Genomic DNA, 18245 nt, shown 5'->3' with positions numbered 1-18245 from the left:
CTTGTTTAATACAGTATGTGCAGGAAGAAGCACTTTATCCTTGAAGGAGAGCTTACTTTGATCGGGGAGAACAGAGCAGGTATGTCGCCTCAACCCCGAGGTGCCACATTTGTGCCCGTTGTAGATTCATACTTTTTCCACATTTGTCGCAACTAACTAAGTCCAGTTCCTTTCCATCTTTGTCAGTAACAACTGAGAAATGTGTCCAAATGTAGCCTTGCTTTGCTTTGGTATTGTTATGACCCATTTTTTGATTTTCTTTTCAACTGCATTTGTTGACTCCATACTTCTGGTTAGCTAGCTAAATCCTAGGACCCGCAGTTTAGTTTTTGGCCACCTGCTCCCGCCCGCAGCAAAGTTAAAACTGTCCACTCCGCGAGATTTGTGTTGGGTCCCAGTGCAGTCCTGTGTCGGATGAAGAGGTCACTAATGTCCACAGGGCAGGCTGTGTGTGTGTGTGTGCGTACACACACACACACACGTGCGTACTTTACCTTAATTTTTGGAGACAGGGATGCATTTTAATACACTTTAATATACTTGTGGGCATTATTTAGGTATTTGTTTTATTTGCCAAGTACACAGTATATTTATCAGAATGTGCATGGACTACATAGTATTGTATTGTGTGTGTGTGTGTACATACTGAGCAGAGATGATGGTGGGCACCAGTGTCTGTTCCAGGGACAGAGGCGGGGGAATATTGCGGCTTCTCTGGGAGTCCAGGTACTCCTACATTTGATAGACAAAAGTCCCACGACAAATACAAAGAATCAGAATCTCTAAATGGACACACCTTCTGCTCAACGTTAAATATGAATTGAATGGTGAATGGATTGCCATGAAATGAGTCCTGCAAGGTACTGGACATGGCTTGGTAAAACAATACTTATTTTTCAATCTTTTATTTTTTAAAGCAAATTAATTTAATGGAGACCAGGTCAATTTATTAAATAAAAACAGCCACTGATTTCCTCAACAAACATTCTGAGAAACTACACAGAAGCATGCTTTTTCATTGTAAGATCCCTACATTTTGAAGCTTCTTATTACTTTTTGGTGTGTTTTGGTACCAATAGCTACAGCTTTTTGATACCCAGCTCCATATGTGGGTGTAAAGGTTGCAGTTCTAGATGTTTATGAGCAAGTGGAGATCAGTGATCATGAACCTTTAGGGAGAAGGGCTGGGTGAAGTCGACACGGACACAACCATAGTTCTTCCTCAGCATCCTGAACACTCCACAGGCTACGCCCCACAAACTCTCATTCTTCTTGGGCTTACCCTGGAGGCACAGAGGAGTGGGGGCTGTTAGCATGCTGATGAAGCACATAAAGGACACCCAAGAAGCTCTTAACATAGTCCTCAGATGAACGCATGCGACTATTAGGGATGGGGCCGATCCGATCCAATATCGGTATCGGGTGCCGATATTGGCACTAATTCACGGATCGGAATCGTGTAAAACATTTTTTTTTTTTTTTTGCAATTCCAGCACGGGCCGCTGGCCGTAATTTGCCCATGTATAATAGTATCCTTCTTTGCCTTGTATATTTTCTTAATTTTGTCTGCTTTTTGCAAGGTACAGTATATTTAAAAAAAATCTTGAATTGGACAAATCTTTGCCTATACTGTATATTCAAGAAAAATATTGGTATCGGCATAATATCGGTATCGGCAGATATTCAAATTCAGGTATCGGAATCGGATCGGAAGTGAAAAAAGTGGATCGGTGCATCCCTAGCGACTATACAATTCAAGTTGTCCTTATTCCATTCACACTGCTTCTTGTGTCAAAAACAGCCTAGCCTTTTTACACTCTCATGAAAACACTTCAGTCCCCTCCTTTCCCAAAACAAAATGTGAAATGTCACACGCATACTGCTATATTCTAACTTGATTCAATAGCGGAACTGAAGGATCACACCTTGGCTATGCTGTCAATGTGAACACGCGCGCACGCGGCACATCATCATCCGTAGTCGCTCACCAGCTGCTCGCTATTGTAGTTGCCCTCGATAATGCGGTCGTAGGCGATGCCAACTGGCACCACCAGCACGTCTGGGATGGATCCGGTGCACAGCGTGTCCACCACAATGGACAGCATGCCGGCACGTGCCGGAGACGGCTTCCCGCTGCGGGAGCGCGTGCCCTCCAGGTAGACCTCCAAAAACTGCTGCTGACGCAACAACTCCTCCGTGTACTGGGCGGGTGGGGGGTGGGGGGGGGGGGGGGGGGGGGCAGGTGGATAGGGTGGGACACGGGGAGGCAGGTGAAGGAGGGAGAGGAAAAGTGGGGAGGTGGTATAAAGGTAAATGAACATAGAAGAGGTTGAACGTCATGTCAAAATCCTACTTGACTGCAATTGAGGCAGGGAAGCTGCACTACGCCACTCTCCCAATGCAGGTTGAAGAGAGCTGGTCACGACACCCACAGCACTGGAGCCGTTTCATCCCCTACTACGCACTGCAGGGAACTTGGGCGTGTGCCAAGGTGGCCATGTTGTGTTAGGCTAGCCTCCTGAGTACAGTACAGTATGTGCACAGCTGCCTCTTTGGAGAAGAGACACTTTAAGCTGAAATAGAGCCCAGGCATTTGGAGTGAGCTGTGAAGTGGAGTCTAGACAGACATGAGTGAGCTGTGAAGTCGAGTCTAGACAGACATCCACATTCACTTTTCACTCTCTCATAGAGAACCACAGGAATGAGTGCGGAAGTATACTTCCGTCCGGGTTCGTCAGGCAAAAAGGTGAATGGGGTTTAGAATGGGGATTTCACTTAAATGCATAAAATAAGGTCTGTGGTTTAACAAAAGTTTATGGGAACGTGAATTTGGATTCAGCATGATCATCTTCACAAACGTGGATAACTCTTATGGCTTTTGAAGCGTTTTCTAAAAATCAAATTTACGTTCCAAAAGTCATAAAAATGATTCACGTTTGTGAATATTATCATGATTATTAATCACTTTTATGACTTTTGGAATGTTTCTCAATTTTCAAATCTCTCTTATAGCCTATGAATTATATGTAGAAAGGGTTCCTATAATATCTGGGCTAACCTCATTACACAACAAAGGTTTTTAAAGTCGAGGACCAAGATGACTACGGACAGTCCATCACCCAGGAGTGGAAAGTGGCAGGCTTAGGGCCAAAGCCCTGTGCCTCAAATGGAGATTCCCCTGTATAGACGCACCCAAACCATGGACAGTGTAATATATACCATATATATATATATATATATATAGAGAGAGAGAGAGAGATAGAGAGAGAGAGAGAGAGAGAGAGAGAGAGAGACAGACAACGTACAGTACACGCAAAAATATGAAGATAGAATTCCAGTTACATAACGACACATGTAAACACACACACACGAGAAACAAATAACATTAAATAACAGTATGTGAAACACGACTTTACTTTACAGTAGAATATTACAGTAGAGGACTCACTGCGTGTAACAGTGATCTGTACAAAACATCTTTCTTCCCGTCACCCATCTCATCCAGTTTTCGACGTATGAAGAATCCTCCCAGTTTACGGATCAGCGTGCTGGAAACAGATACACGTTTTTTAGCCAGGGGGTTCCACACTAAATGTATATGCTTTATATGCAAAGTGTATACTGTACAACAATCATTTATTTTACTAAATTAAATGCAGGGTTTGTTTCCACCATAAACATTTATCGCGCCCCCCCCCCCGCTGCTAAATCTTGGCCCCCCAGAATAATATGAAAAGTCATGAAAAATGTCATGAAGTCAGAATCTAAAATATAAGATAGCTCTGATTTGTTTGACTTTTTTGGTCACAGCATAATTCCATTTGGGTTATTTTTTGTAGTTTTTATGTCTTTACTATTACTCTAAATACCTTTTGACTGGTAGTGTATCTTAAGATGGATATATGCAAATGTTCTAGGAATGTACTGTTACTTAAGTATAACTGAAATAACATTTAGTTTTGGGGGGACCCACCTGTGCAAGAAAAGTCACACAACGTAACAGACGCTACAAACAAACATTGCATTAAATAACATTACTTTTACAGAGAAATAAATGGTGGAAAAGCACAGTCCAATCCGATAATTATAGAAAAGTAAATCTGTGCAATTCGCCGAGGGTCGGCGTATTACTGTACAACCCAGGTACAAGGAACCCCCCCCAAAAGGAAACACTGAAATGGGATTAACTAACATACTACCAGTGTTGGGCAAGTTATTTCAAAATGTAATATACTACATATTACTAGTTACATTCATTGTAAAGTAATAAGTTACTTTACAATATTACTGTCTGTGTAGAGTAACTCATTACTTATACCACTACTTTTGCATTACTTAAACCAAAATAACTGCAGTAGCAGAATGACATCGGCGCCCCAGAACCATCCCGAAAAATAATTTAAACTGTCTTCAAGTCAGAGTAAACCGTTCAAAATTCTAAATGTTATTCTTTTCCTTTGTTATTGTCATCTATAGTGGTAATTTGCATAAAAACACAGGACATGATTGTATCTTTATTTAAATATGTGCTTTGATAAAAATAAAAAAAAAGTAACTCAATTTGTAACTTGTTACTTGACAGAGTAACTGGTATAATATTACAGAAATCATATTTGTAATGAGTTATATTACCGAGTTACTGCTAAAAGTAATATATTACATGTAATATGTTACTTTTACCCCCAACACTAGGGCTGGTTATTGGCAAGGATCTCACGATACGATACGTATCACGATACTTGGGTCACGATACGATTGTATCGCGATATATTGCGATGCGATACATATTGCGATATATTGCGATGCGATACATATTGCGATATATTGCGATATTCTACAGAATTTACTCAAAATTAAATAATAGAGCTAAAGATACAACACACTGTGTACCACCCAGGTAGTGTAATGATACTGTATGTACATCACTTTATACTGATAAGTTAGTGGACAAATTTAGTCAAAACTACTGAGTGTTGAGTGTTACTGAAAGCATCGATATGGGAAATATCGATACAGTATCGATTAGGGGTGGGAATCACCAGATGCAGAGGCCTGGCATGGCATGGCCTGCACATTAAAAAACAAAAAAAACAAAAAAAAAAACAATTAATATCGCGATACTTGGCGTCCAAGTATCGATACAGTATCGGGAAATAAAATATCGCGATATATCGCCGTATCGATTATATTGCCCAGCCCTACCCAACACTGCATACTACTACACTACTATACAGTACATGCTGTATCCTGTCACTATTTGGTGCTGCAAGAGCTGAATTTCCTCACAGTTTGATCTTATCTTATAAAGCAAAGTACAAAGCAGACAATTTGTTTCTTCTGTCCAAGGTCCTAAGTGGGTAAGGTTAGTACTTATCATCACCTGTAAGATTAGTACTTATCATCACCTGTAAGATTGCATGTTTGAGGCAAGGTCAGTCAAGCATTAAGAATTTTAATTCCAAATCCTATTTGAACCAGGTCTGGAAAATATGTTGTCAGTTCCCCCGCCTGGCTTCTTACATTCCCTACCTTGTTGAAGACAGTGTGCGGTCTCATCTTTTGGTTAAGCTTTCATCCCTCTCTAACTTCTTGCCAGGGAACCATCACCTTCTTGCTGATCTCTAAGGGCTATTGCAGCTCCAGTGGGGGTGTGAGAAGAAGACTAGAGGACATCTTTCAACTGTGATCTCAGCTGAGCTGGTATTTCCCCCTGTGCACCGAGTGCAGGAATACCTCACCTGAAGATTGAGCTGAGCTGGTATTTCCCCATGTGCACCGAGTGCAGGAATACCTCACCTGAAGATTGGGATATTGAGGTTGTTTCCAGCAGCAATGTGCGGGGCTTTGATGTTGTGACAGAAGAGGATGAAGGTGATCAGCAGGTAGTCAATGTGGGACTTGTGAACAGGGAGGAATACCAGGGGCACATTGTGCTGCAAGGACACAGAAAACAAACCAGCTCAGCTAAATGCAGATCATTTCTCCCACTTCAGTAGAGGACACCCTTAAATAAGCAGTGTGATATTTAACATTTCAGTTTACAAAATGACAAAGCCTTTTTAAACATTTCAAAATCGAGTATTGAAGTCTTCTTATCATTGCTCAGTGAAGTGACCACTGTCTCCAGTAAAGATACTGTACACTCGTCATTTGCCCTTGAGAAAGGCACCTGGTATCTGCTTAAATGTCATCTACACTGCATATAAATAAATGAGTATTATTACCTACAACCCCACAGGATGGCTTATCCAATGAGTAAAGACGACATTGTACTGCAAATTGCTGAAATGCCCTGCAGTGTTTTCCAGAGTTTTTTAGGTTATTTGTGATGGTGACAGGCTGGCGTGGGTAATATATCCATAGCCAACACTGGTTCAGACTGTTATTGTGTCAGTTTGTGAACTCTATTTGTGGTGTGCTTGTAAAAATAATTGTGGTTGGCTTTCACCAATGTTTAGAAAACACTCTGCCTATCTCGCTGAGGAGATCATCTGTCACAGTATCATCTAGTGATGCGCGGGCCGCAGTTATAACCGCGCTGACCGCGGATATCCTGCCCCGCGGGCGGTCCAGATCATAAAAATAAACATTCTGGTTAATAGCGGATGGGTTGCGGGCAGTTGAAACGACGTATCATTAATGAGGAAAAATTATATTAATTACGTTCTCTAGTCTATGAAGATATTTTAAGCTACCTTTTTCATCAGGCACATTCTTAGTCGCCTATTGTAGATCCCCCAAAGGACCCACGGCCGTAAACCAAACAATTCAGCCATGTGCTCTCCACTTTTCGTCCATATATGGTCAATGACGTCACCCTCAAAAAGGAATCTCCGCTGAAGACGTGTTTGAAGAGAAGTTGAAACGATGTTCGTATTTTCGTATTTTCCCATACAATGAGGCAATCAAGTAAGCTAAACTTAAAGCTATAGCGTTAGCCGAGTAAACTACATGAGGGCAAGTGGTGCACTGGACATAATACAGCATGGAAGTTTATTTGGAGTCTTGGACTGCAGCGATCGCACCAACGGCAGCAGAAACCGTAAGTTCGCTCCTTGCATTTATAGCATCGGGTACATGGCGGGCGCGGATCTATAAATAGTATGAAATAATTTGCGCGGATTTATGGCAGGCGGACGGTTCATGCATACACGCGGATTAGGATGGCATAAAAGCTCATCCGCGCATCTCTAGTATCATCTGTTTTCATAGTGCACTTGTTTTTCTGACCTCTGTGGCAGCTCTCTTGACCATTTCCAGCTGGCCCTTGTGGATCTGGATGCTCCAGAAGAATCCATTGAAGAGCTTGAGGAGCACCCACCCCGTCAGTCTGGACAAAAGAACAGATCAAAGAAGTGCAAAACTTAAGCTGTGACAGTATAATGTTCAATATGTACCATACCATTACATAACACGTGGTGCGGACACCTCCTTTCACTGTGCCATGCATGCATCCACTGTACTGTAGTCTGTTGCCAAACGCTTGGTTGCAATGCGAGATGGTAATCGTAAAAGGTTGTGATAAGGTTGTGGTAAGGTGGTGTTGTGGAACGCTCATCAATAACAAATGATATGCTGCATATGATCCATTGCCAGTTGTAAACCTCACATGGAATGTCACACCATTTTTGAGAGAACCTTGCATTTGATTTCAATCTATTAATATGAGAAAAGCCATGAAGATGGGTTTGTGGTGTAGATATGTACCTGATGAAGGCTGGTGAAATGCAGGCCACCATCTCCTGGAGGAAGCCCCGGGCTTTCCGTCTCACTTTGCTGACAGCTTTGTGCTCCTGGCCAGGCTGGCCGGTGGGCGGCTCCAGATCTGTGGCCACCTCCACAATAGCACTCTCCACCCTGGACCAGACAAACGTGCAAATATATAAGACTGCAGCTTCTAGTCTACAAACACTATCATCCAAATGATGTGAGTATCAGGGTTGACAGAGCTCGACGACACCATGAATTTTAGGGGGTTGATTTTCTTGTCATTTGAAAAATAAGCTTCACATTTTCTTAGTAGCTTGGGGCTTGCAGAGGCCCCTGATTTTGCTAGTTTGTTTTATATATATATTTTGACAGGTAGCATAACAAAAAATTACATTATGGTTATTCAAGGTCTGGAGTTATATTCCCACTGGGGTCACTCATGCTACACAAACGTATGGTACTCTTAAGACATATTAGATCAAATGGTCCTTCAAATGAACTGAAGACACCATCCTCTGTGGGCTGAGAAGATTCTACAGTCCCTCAGGATCAAACAGTGTTGCATAATTAGGTTTTGAAACCATTTCAAAATTAATTAGTTCAACTAAAGAATGCATGGACGTCAAGCTGAGAACAAGTCTGCTTTATCTTAGCTCCGGAAAAGCGGAGATTTTGGAGATACAAAGTTTTGACATGACAACAGCGATGTGTTATTATGTGACAGTTATGTTATGTTAACCCGTCCCGTACCTGCTGTTGTTGAGCACATTGTCCACCACATTCCTGGCGAACATATCCTTGTTAACCTCTCTCTCCAGGACAAACAGCACATAACTCAGCCTGCGTGCCAGCCAGCCCCGCTGCCTACACACACACACGCACGCGCACACACACACGCACACACACACACACACACACACACACACACACACACACACACACAGTTAGAGCTAATGAGACAGTGCTGATCAGACAAAACTTGGGTCTAGTCAGTGGTTTCCTGCCAGTTTGACAGGTTCACAAACCAGAGAGCAGCTCTGGGCGTCGTTATCAATTAGACACAGACAGCACTTTGATGCCATTCTCTACCACAGCAAAGGCTATGCTTCATTGAGTCAGTTTGGGTTCTCTACCTTATTTAAAGCAGGACTAAACCCCCCAGATTTCTTGCAAAACTGTATTCTACTTGATTTGAAAACTCTGCAGGCAAGATGGCCGCCTGTACTCCCTTCTTTAGCTGGCAGAATTCCTCCCCCATAAACTAACATATCTTGGCCAATAAGTATGTAACATACAAAATAAAACAACCCGTAATGTCTTCATTTGATGTAGAATGCAGAGGACATGTATAGTAACTGTTTAGTTAAACTTGCATTCCAGGAATATTGTGCTCTAAAGATAACGTAAATGGCTCGAGACTGTTTCGTCCTGAAACCCACTCGCTTTGCGCCAGAACACAATCGATTTGGGGGTGGAACACGCCAGGATTGGCCAACGCCAATGCCCAGAACTGTCAAATCAAATCATCGACAGAGACACTATGACCCGCCTCCCAGTATTCTCAGTGTATCCGAGATAGATATCATAGAAAACGCTATGAATATAGCCACGTTATAAACAACAAACTAACGCTGGTGATCCGTATGGAAACAGTGTTACTCGAAATGGTTAAAAGTTCTATCAATTTGGTCATTCAGTGGCGTTTTACTGCCATGTAACATAACTAACTAGAGGCTAATATTAGCCACAGTAGGCATTACCCAGGGATGCATTGGTCTTAAAGGGCTCACGCCGCCTGAACTACAGTAATCACATGGGGGGGAAAACATTTTTTTCACATGAGTGGGGCGCGTGCTAACCCCACCGTGACGTCACGATGTACCAAATATCCCTTTCATTTGAGGGCACAAAAAAAGCAGGTTTGAACCCATAGAGGGAACTTATGCTGCTGAAAATGATACAAATGGTACAATAGTAACAGTTTGGTCTCAAATGTGGACATTTTGACCAGAATTCTTCACACACCACCCCCAAAGTCATATATATTGGTTATATATAAGTCATATATATGTTGGTAAGATGTGTACACACCACATACATTATTGATTTGTGTTAACTTATTAACACAAATTAATTGTGTTCACCGATACAAATTAATTGCGTTCATTTTGTAATGAAACAAGCTTTCTTTCTCACCCTTTGTCTGTTCCATTCACCCCACAGTGGAAAACAGACAAGACTGACTCCCCCATGTTGATAGTTGCCCACCCAGGCCTGAGGCTAATGATTACACATTGACACTGGCATAATATAAACGAGCATAACCTATTTCAATTTCTGCCATACAATTCAGAGCACAATGGAAAATAGCTTACATTATGGTATCCTTATGGCCAGCATCTTTTTGGATTTTGAAACGGCAAACAAAGTTGATATTTATATTAAGACTGTGTTGATATTCTTTAAGGTTAAAGGGACAGCTCACCCTAAAATCCAACATAGATATTTTTCCTCTCACCTGTACTGTAGTGCTATTTATCCATCTATATCGTTTTGGGATAGTTGCCTGAGTTTTGGAGATATCGCCCACAGGCGCAGAGATGTCCGCTTTCTCTTGAATACAATGGAACTGGATGGCACTCGGCTTGTAGTGCTCGAAGCACCAAAAAAAGACATTTGATAAACTCAACAGTATTGTCTCTTTCCAGAAATCATGACCCGGTTACTCCAGATAATGCACAGACTTTGTTGTGAGCAGTTTCATGTAGCAACTATCTTCTTTTGCAGTCTCATGTAGGAACTAGCTAGCAGTTAGCAGCTGTAGTTCGGTCAAAAGAAAATTGTTCCTCCATGAAACTGCTCATAACAAGGTCTGTGGATTATCTTGAGTAACGGGGTCATGATTTCTGGGAAGAGACATTGCTGTTGAGTTTTTCAAATGTATTTCTTTGGCACTTTGAGCACCACAAGCCAAGTGCCATCCAGTTCCATTGCATTGGAGAGAAGGCAGAAACTCTGCGGCCGATATTTCCAAAACTCAGGCAACTAACACAAAATGATATAGATGGATAAATAGCACTACAGGTGAGAGGGAAAATATGTATTTTGGATTTGTGTTGATATTCTTTAAGGTTAAGAGGTTATGGTGCCTAATTGAGTTTTGCCCACTGAGGTCAGTCACTGGATCCATGTGGCCGGTGTCCACTGACAAACACTGTCAATTATTCATCAGTTTGCCTTTTACCTTTCCACTGCTTCACATAGACAAGTGCTGTCTTCACTTATAGGAATGAACGGTGAAAAGGTCCTGAGGAAGACCACACACTGTCCTGAGGAAGACCACACACTGTCCTGAGGAAGACCACACACTGTCCTGAGGAAGACCACACACTGTCCTGAGGAAGGCCACACACTGTCCTGAGGAAGACCACACACTGTCCTGAGGAAGACCACACACTGTCCTGAGGAAGACCACACACTGTCCTGAGGAAGACCACACACTGTCCTGAGGAAGACCACACACTGTCCTGAGGAAGATCACACACTGTCCTGAGGAAGACCACACACTGTCCTGAGGAAGACCACACACTGTCCTGAGGAAGGCCACACACTGTCCTGAGGAAGACCACACACTGTCCTGAGGAAGACCACACACTGTCCTGAGGAAGACCACACACTGTCCTGAGGAAGACCACACACTGTCCTGAGGAAGACCACACACTGTCCTGAGGAAGACCACACACTGTCCTGAGGAAGACCACACACTGTCCTGAGGAAGACCACACACTGTCCTGAGGAAGACCACACACTGTCCTGAGGAAGACCACACACTGTCCTGAGGAAGACCACACACTGTCCTGAGGAAGACCACGCACTGTCCTGAGGAAGGCCACGCACTGTCCTGAGGAAGACCACACACTGTCCTGAGGAAGACCACACACTGTCCTGAGGAAGACCACACACTGTCCTGAGGAAGACCACACAGTGTCCTGAGGACCCTTCCCTCAGGACACTGTTTCAGGGTGACTGCTACAAACACTAAAGGCATAAAGAACCCTTGGTTTTGGTGGCTACAGATAGGCTAAATGCTACAGGTAGACGTCACTAATTGATGAAGGTTCTTACTGTTTTAACATTTGTTGTTTTTGGATTTATCCGGATGGAATGATGCAACTTCAACTGCAGATACACATTTCATGTGTTTCTGTTAGCCTGGTTGCAAACCGGAACTTGTTGTTGTTTGTAGACGGGTGTCACATGGGCCAAGGGAGGACCTATGACATCTTGGAGCAGCTCTGGATCTGACTCACCAACAAGCCTCACAAACAGGCTGTGCTCTCTAAGTGCACTTCTAGTTTTTTCGGTGGATACTTCTCTGATGTGTGTGCATTTGTACCTGGCTGCAAACCAAATTTCCCCAATGATAACATAGATTTTATTTGAATTAACCCAGTTTATTTGTTGCTGAATTTTCATTTGCATACAATTGCAACTTCACGATAACATGTCAAGAACAAATGTGGTCCTCCTGCATGCTTGTCTAGGCCATGTGCAAGGTGCACTGTATGGGTCATCAGCTGTCAGGCCAATATAAGCTACATACTGTATGAGTTCATTTAGCCTAGCCTACAGACTGCTAAGAGCTCAACAACCTTGAAGGGAGGTGAGGATATATAGTAGATTTTGCTTGGTTTACCTTGTGTGGGTCTCATTGATGTAGATGACATTGCGCAGTCCCAGAGAGGGAATACTGGAGTTAAACAGTCTCTCCTGGAACAGAAAAACAACAAAATATATCACAAACCACAATATATAATATATATATATATATATATATATATATATATATATATATATATATATATATATATATATATATATATATATATAGGCACAGGGGGGATGCAGACTTGAATAATCAGCAGAAGGCAGGAATCCAACTAGTAGTCTAGGACAGTGATTCCTAAAGTTTGGGCCGCGGCCTGAATACGCGTATTGTTTGTTACACCCATAGCAATTGGGGCAACAAAACGTCTCGTTCCCCCATAGGAAACTGTTCCAGGTTGACCTAAAACATACATCGAGTCAGTCTTTGCTTTCTCTGAGAGTACGGTTTTGTGTGTCCAATTGACTCCTCTGTCAAATCTCTATAACAGACAGTTGAAGGCCATCTCCCTCACCTCATGTACTCTGAACCCTTCAGACTCCTATGACTCAAGACCCAGCCCCACAGCTACTGCTCTCCTGAATTCAGCACCTAGTTAATCAAGACTGTTCTACCGCACTGATGTGGTGGCGAATCGATGCAGTGTTGCCTTGGTGGAAAAATATGCTATATTTTTTTGTTTACGATGCTTTCGATTTTTTTGTGCTTTACAGGTCAATGTTGTTTAGAACTGCTTTAGTAACCTCTGATGTCTAAGGCCATGTTCAGAGCTAGGAGGCCAAATCTGATTTGTGAACTTTAGTGACCTATTAATGACTTTATCCAGATGGGTTTTATGAGTCTGGACCATTGACATATACAGTATATACGCTCCAAGTCTGATTTGTGTCACTTGTCCCAAACCACATTATGGAGGTCGTTTCCAATCTGCTTTCGACTGATGTGACTTCAGTGTGGACGCGCAGATCCACCAAATCTGATTTGAACGTCACTCGCAACTCGTCATCAAATGCTTCTGCGCAGGAAAACCACGTCACCAACGTACGTATTTACCGACGCCCACGTTGCTACCATAGCAACCCATGCAGATAGGCTGTTTAGGTCTGGACACACAGATCCGACTTGAGAATCAGATTTGTGGCAGTACGGACACACTCCCAAATCAGATTTGGGAAACCAATCAAGATAATGATGATTAATGACTTTATCAGCAAATCAGATTTGCCTGTAATGTGAACATGAATGATGATAACGATGTCTCCATTCACTGTCCTATGAACCATTTTGGTGGCTTGTCACATTTTGAATGCGCTGTCTTTTGTTTTGACCCTTGCTGCAAAGCTAACTGCCCACTGTGGGAGTAATGAAGTGGAACGCTGACCTTGTAGCGTCTCTTTTTCCCTACATTGTGACAAATGCTTCATGAAGACAAATGGCATAACTCAATTATATTCAAAACGTCTATGAATTATATCCCAAATGTGACAACCAGGCAACTTTTTAGGGTTGGCGTTTCTTCACGCTGATCATTTCAATATAATGGTACTAACAACCTAACTGGTGCTAACAAATCTAGTAGAGATCACAGATGTACTGTTATATATTCCCAGACCACTAAGGGATTGGTTTCTAGTCTTTATACTTTTATCACCAAGGCCGCAGAAAAACCATTGCATCTTAATGTCAGCTGGAGTAGAGATCTCTCAAATTCATCTAATATAATCAATTGCGATACGGTGTGGATTAATATAATTTTATCTTCCAGGAACTCCAATCACCAATTGATTCACTATAACTACACCCATAGATTTTATTGTACCCCTCGTAAACTATTTTAGATGAAGATGTCTCCAAATCCTAACTGCACATTATGCCCCCCTGGCAAACCCCTGAAACCTTTATACACGTGGTCTGGAAATGCTCAGACGTTTCTTTATTTTGGAGAAAGGTTGCCAGGAAGATGTCCGTAGTGCTTGGAGTCACTATTCGTTGTTCTCCTGTTGTTTTGTTGTTAGATGATTTTACTGGGTTGAATGTCTCTTTGAGGCAGAGGCGTTGGCTGTTGCTGAGCCTTACTGCTGCAAAAAAAAGGGTAGCTCAGAGATGGATGGTCCCTCATACTCTGCCTTTGGAACAGTGTGGTATGTTCTGTTGTGGACCTGGCTGTCATGGAGATGTTGGTGGCCCGTACGCACGGCGCTAAAGTAGAAAATATTACGTCGTGGAATATATTTGTTGAAGCCGTGCGTGGGGGCCATGGGCATCGCCGTGACAGCTAGGTTCCCTTTGGTTTTTCTTCTTGTAGGTTACCATTTTTAAATTAATAAAAAAGTTGATCACAAAAAAAGAGAACAAAACAAAACATGTTTGTGTTTCACAATTGCATTTGGGTATACAAAGTTCTATGGTGATTTATGTCAAATAGATTTCAGTGTTGAAACAGCCTTCAATGAAGCCCTTTGGTCTTTCACACCACTGTGTGTTTGTTTTTAATTGGCAGAAACAGTACATTGCACATAGCTAATTTTTCAAAATTGATGTCAGAGCAAGTAATGCTGTGTGGACATGACTAGAGTCTAGCAGGTGTGGCAGCACTACTGGTTAGATGTGGCGTAACCTTACCTGGCTTTGCGGTGTGCAGGTGTGACAGCAGCGGCCCACAAAGGGTCTCTTCCTGTTCAGCAGGCCCTCTTTCCACGTGCTGGCAACACAGCGCAGCACGGAGGGGCTGGAGCTCCGGTCCTGGAAGCACATCCATACACACATGTACCAATCAATGAGGATCCATACACGTGTACCAATCAATGAGGGGAAAGGGACAACATCACGCAAACCACCTGAGGAACAAGAGCTTGCTAAGACGCATTATTATGGATCCCACATCTCTTCTAGGTACCCTGCTAAGATGCATTATTATGGATCCCACATCTCTTCTAGGTACCCTGCTAAGATGCATTATTATGGATCCCACATCTCTTCTAGGTACCCTGCTAAGACGCATTATTATGGATCCCACATCTCTTCTAGGTACCCTGCTAAGACGCATTATTATGGATCCCACATCTCTTCTAGGTACCCGCCCTCTGATTGGGTTGGGTTTAGGCACGAGGCGGGTCAGGGTTTCCTCTATATGCATTTAGTAGCGGCGGGGAGCTGGCCAAGAAAAGGAGCACGAAGTTACAGATGCTACAAACAAACATTACCTTATATAACATGACTTTTATAGAGAAATGAATGGTGCAAAGCACAAACTGTTATAGAAGCACCCCCCCCTCCCCAATTTCCAAACACTGGTGGTGATTAACCAATCACGACCCTAACAGTTTGAAGGGGTTAGGGTAAGGTGGTGTCCTCTAGAGAGAGGGTGGCATCAGCGGAGGACCAAAATGCGAGACTCATTAGCCAATGAACAGCCAGGAATGGGTCTCGCGCCACTTTTGCATGCTAAAATAAAGCTGTTAATGTACAATTTGATTCAAGGGATGAAAAACCCTTTCAAAGTACAACACAAACTGTCTATTTTGCTGCAACTCGACAGTGCTGCTATTTTTACTCAAGAGTTCCAGGACCTTACTTCCTGAAAAGAAACTGGTCCATTGGAGTGAATGGAGATGTCGGAACTCTTCTATTATACGGCTCTGGGGTAAGGATTTCAGGGTAAGCCAATCAGAGGAACAGTAGGGTGGGTCGTACCTAGAAGAGATGTGTGCTAAAACAAGCATACAATCACAAGCTATTCTCCCAATGCAACTTAAGGGTGAATTGTGGATGTGGGTCTGAGGCTTACCGAGTCATCGTTGGGCTGTTTCCAGCGGCTAGCCCCCTGCTCGCCATTGTTGACCTGCAGCGACAAGCCGTCTGACAACTCCATATCCACTCCTGTCCTCCCCTCTCCCTCTAGATCACACTCCACTGGCTGGCAATCTGTCAAGACAAAGGGAAACAACACTAAAATCACTCTAATACAGGGGTCACCAACCTTTTTGAGGTCGAGGGCTACCTGAAGGGTAGAGAGTCATGTGGGGGGCTACCTGTTGAAATTTGCTCGATTTACCTTTAAATAATGAGTATTATGCGTTTAATCGAGACATACACTCTTTTCTTTCACTGTTGTGAAGAAGAACTCTTCCGCCCACTCCTCTTGAAATTGGTAATGTTTTTTCTTCAGCTGGCAGTCGCACTGTTGCAGAGTGAATGACGTAGTGACGTAACGTAAAACTAAACTTTGACCCCAGCCCAGGTGGATCAAAATAGTTAATCAATAATTAATTATACACAGAAAATAAATTATACACAGACAATAAACGTTTTTAAAACGTATGCATTGTTAAACCAATTATTTTCTACATTTGTGTGTTATTGTGGGAAGGGAGGAGAAAAACAAATACAAAATAATTTTTCTGATTATATTTTTTTGTTTTGTTTTTTTGTTTTTCCTTTCTTTCCCCTGTGTCTGAGCCTGTTTGTCTGTTTTGTCTTGTTTGGGTTAAAAAAAAAAAAAAAAAAAAATTACATCTTTCTGAACGTGGCCTGCGGGCGCCACAGCGCCACCCCGCGGGCACCTGGTCGCCTGCGGGCGCCGTGTTGGCTACCACTGCTCTAATACAACCATTATATAATTTAGGTCATATGGAACCAAAATGTCAAATTCTAACGTTGACAATGCCACCAAGAGTTGATCAAATCACAACAAAATGAATGAGCATTTGAGTCCTAACAAGGAAGCCTTGACAAGGGGAGAGCAGACTCCCTGCAGATTCAATTGTAAATAAATGAGATTCTTTCTCCCTCCAAATAGATTCCCATTAGAACATGAAGAAATTATTATTGGTTCTTTCATTCATTCCGCCAACCATATTTCCAGCGTAGTTCTTCGAGGCACCTTTTGCTTTTTAGATGTGCTAACTAAAGCTGGGGAACTCAAACAGCTTTTTAGATGTGCTAACTAAAGCTGGGGAACTAAACTAAACTAAAGCTAACTAAACTAAACTAACTAAAGCTGGGGAACTCAAACAGGAGAACTCAAGGCAACAAGCTTGCATAATAAACATCCATGTCGTATATTTGAAGAGGAATACAGTAGAAAGAAACTGGACAAAGCTAGCCTCTATTGAGGTGGTTGTGAATGTGAACAAATCAACTACCTATATTAGAGGAGGAATAGATAGAAAGAAACTGGACAACGTTACGTTAGCATATTGAGGTGGTGAGAGAGCGGATGTCCCGCCTAAATGCTCGTATTTCTCCAATCACCTGCATCAGTTCGAACTTCCTCCGGTCTGAAGCGGGTTTTTTCCCCAACTTCCTGTGAGCAGGCTCTGTGGGCGTGCCCAGGCTCTGTGGGCGTGCCCAGGCTCTGTGGGCGTGCCCAGGCTCTGTGGGCGTGCCCAGGCTCTGTGGGCGTGCCCAGGCTCTGTGGGCGTGCCCAGGCTCTGTGGGCGTGACCAGGGGGCGTGACCAGGCTCTGTGGGCGTGACCAGGCTCTGTGAGCGTGCCCAGGCTCTGTGGGCGTGACCAGGCTCTGTGGGCGTGCCGTGGAGTACACACTTTATCCATTGGCAGAATGTAGAAGAGACAGTCTGGCTTGAGAGACTAATCAAAGGGCAGTGTTTCCCCTACCATTCTACAGGCCTGGTGGCCCCGCCAGGCCAACGACGCCCCCGCCAGGCCTGGGAAAAAAATTGCATAAAAGCATTTTTTCCGCCCTGCTCTCCCCACAATTTCAATAAACCTTTACGGCATATTATTACAAGAAAACAATACTGGTGTTGACAGTGTTGCCAGTAATAGAAGACGCCAAATCATTCAAAACAATAAGCATTTTGCTTTTAGTAGCATCGTGCCAGTGTGCGGCGCTGTTCCAAAACGT

The 18245-nt window shown here is 43.0% G+C and overlaps 1 protein-coding gene across 2 annotated transcripts in view; it reads right to left on the bottom strand.

Annotated features, from left to right (window-relative positions):
• The window catches only part of gpam (glycerol-3-phosphate acyltransferase, mitochondrial), a 37726-nt gene extending 21451 nt beyond the window's left edge, over window positions 1–16275 (bottom strand). For both annotated transcript variants that reach the window (XM_083635484.1, XM_083635485.1), the window contains exons 1-11: window positions 16164–16275; window positions 14999–15118; window positions 12407–12480; window positions 8461–8574; window positions 7708–7857; window positions 7231–7330; window positions 5797–5933; window positions 3449–3548; window positions 1989–2201; window positions 1170–1283; window positions 647–732 (exon numbers count right to left, since the gene is read on the bottom strand). In XM_083635484.1, the coding sequence (XP_083491610.1) occupies window positions 647–732; window positions 1170–1283; window positions 1989–2201; window positions 3449–3548; window positions 5797–5933; window positions 7231–7330; window positions 7708–7857; window positions 8461–8574; window positions 12407–12480; window positions 14999–15118; window positions 16164–16247 (1292 nt within the window). In that variant the 5' untranslated portion in view covers window positions 16248–16275. The remainder of the gene's footprint in view (window positions 1–646; window positions 733–1169; window positions 1284–1988; window positions 2202–3448; window positions 3549–5796; window positions 5934–7230; window positions 7331–7707; window positions 7858–8460; window positions 8575–12406; window positions 12481–14998; window positions 15119–16163) is intronic.
• Window positions 16276–18245: the final 1970 nt, after the last annotated feature.

The sequence above is a fragment of the Poromitra crassiceps genome, assembly GCF_964638095.1.
Source record: "Poromitra crassiceps genome assembly, chromosome: 4".
NCBI lineage: Eukaryota > Metazoa > Chordata > Actinopteri > Beryciformes > Melamphaidae > Poromitra > Poromitra crassiceps.
The sequence above is the reverse complement of the archived record's forward strand: the minus strand, read 5'-3'. Positions and strand labels throughout refer to the sequence as shown.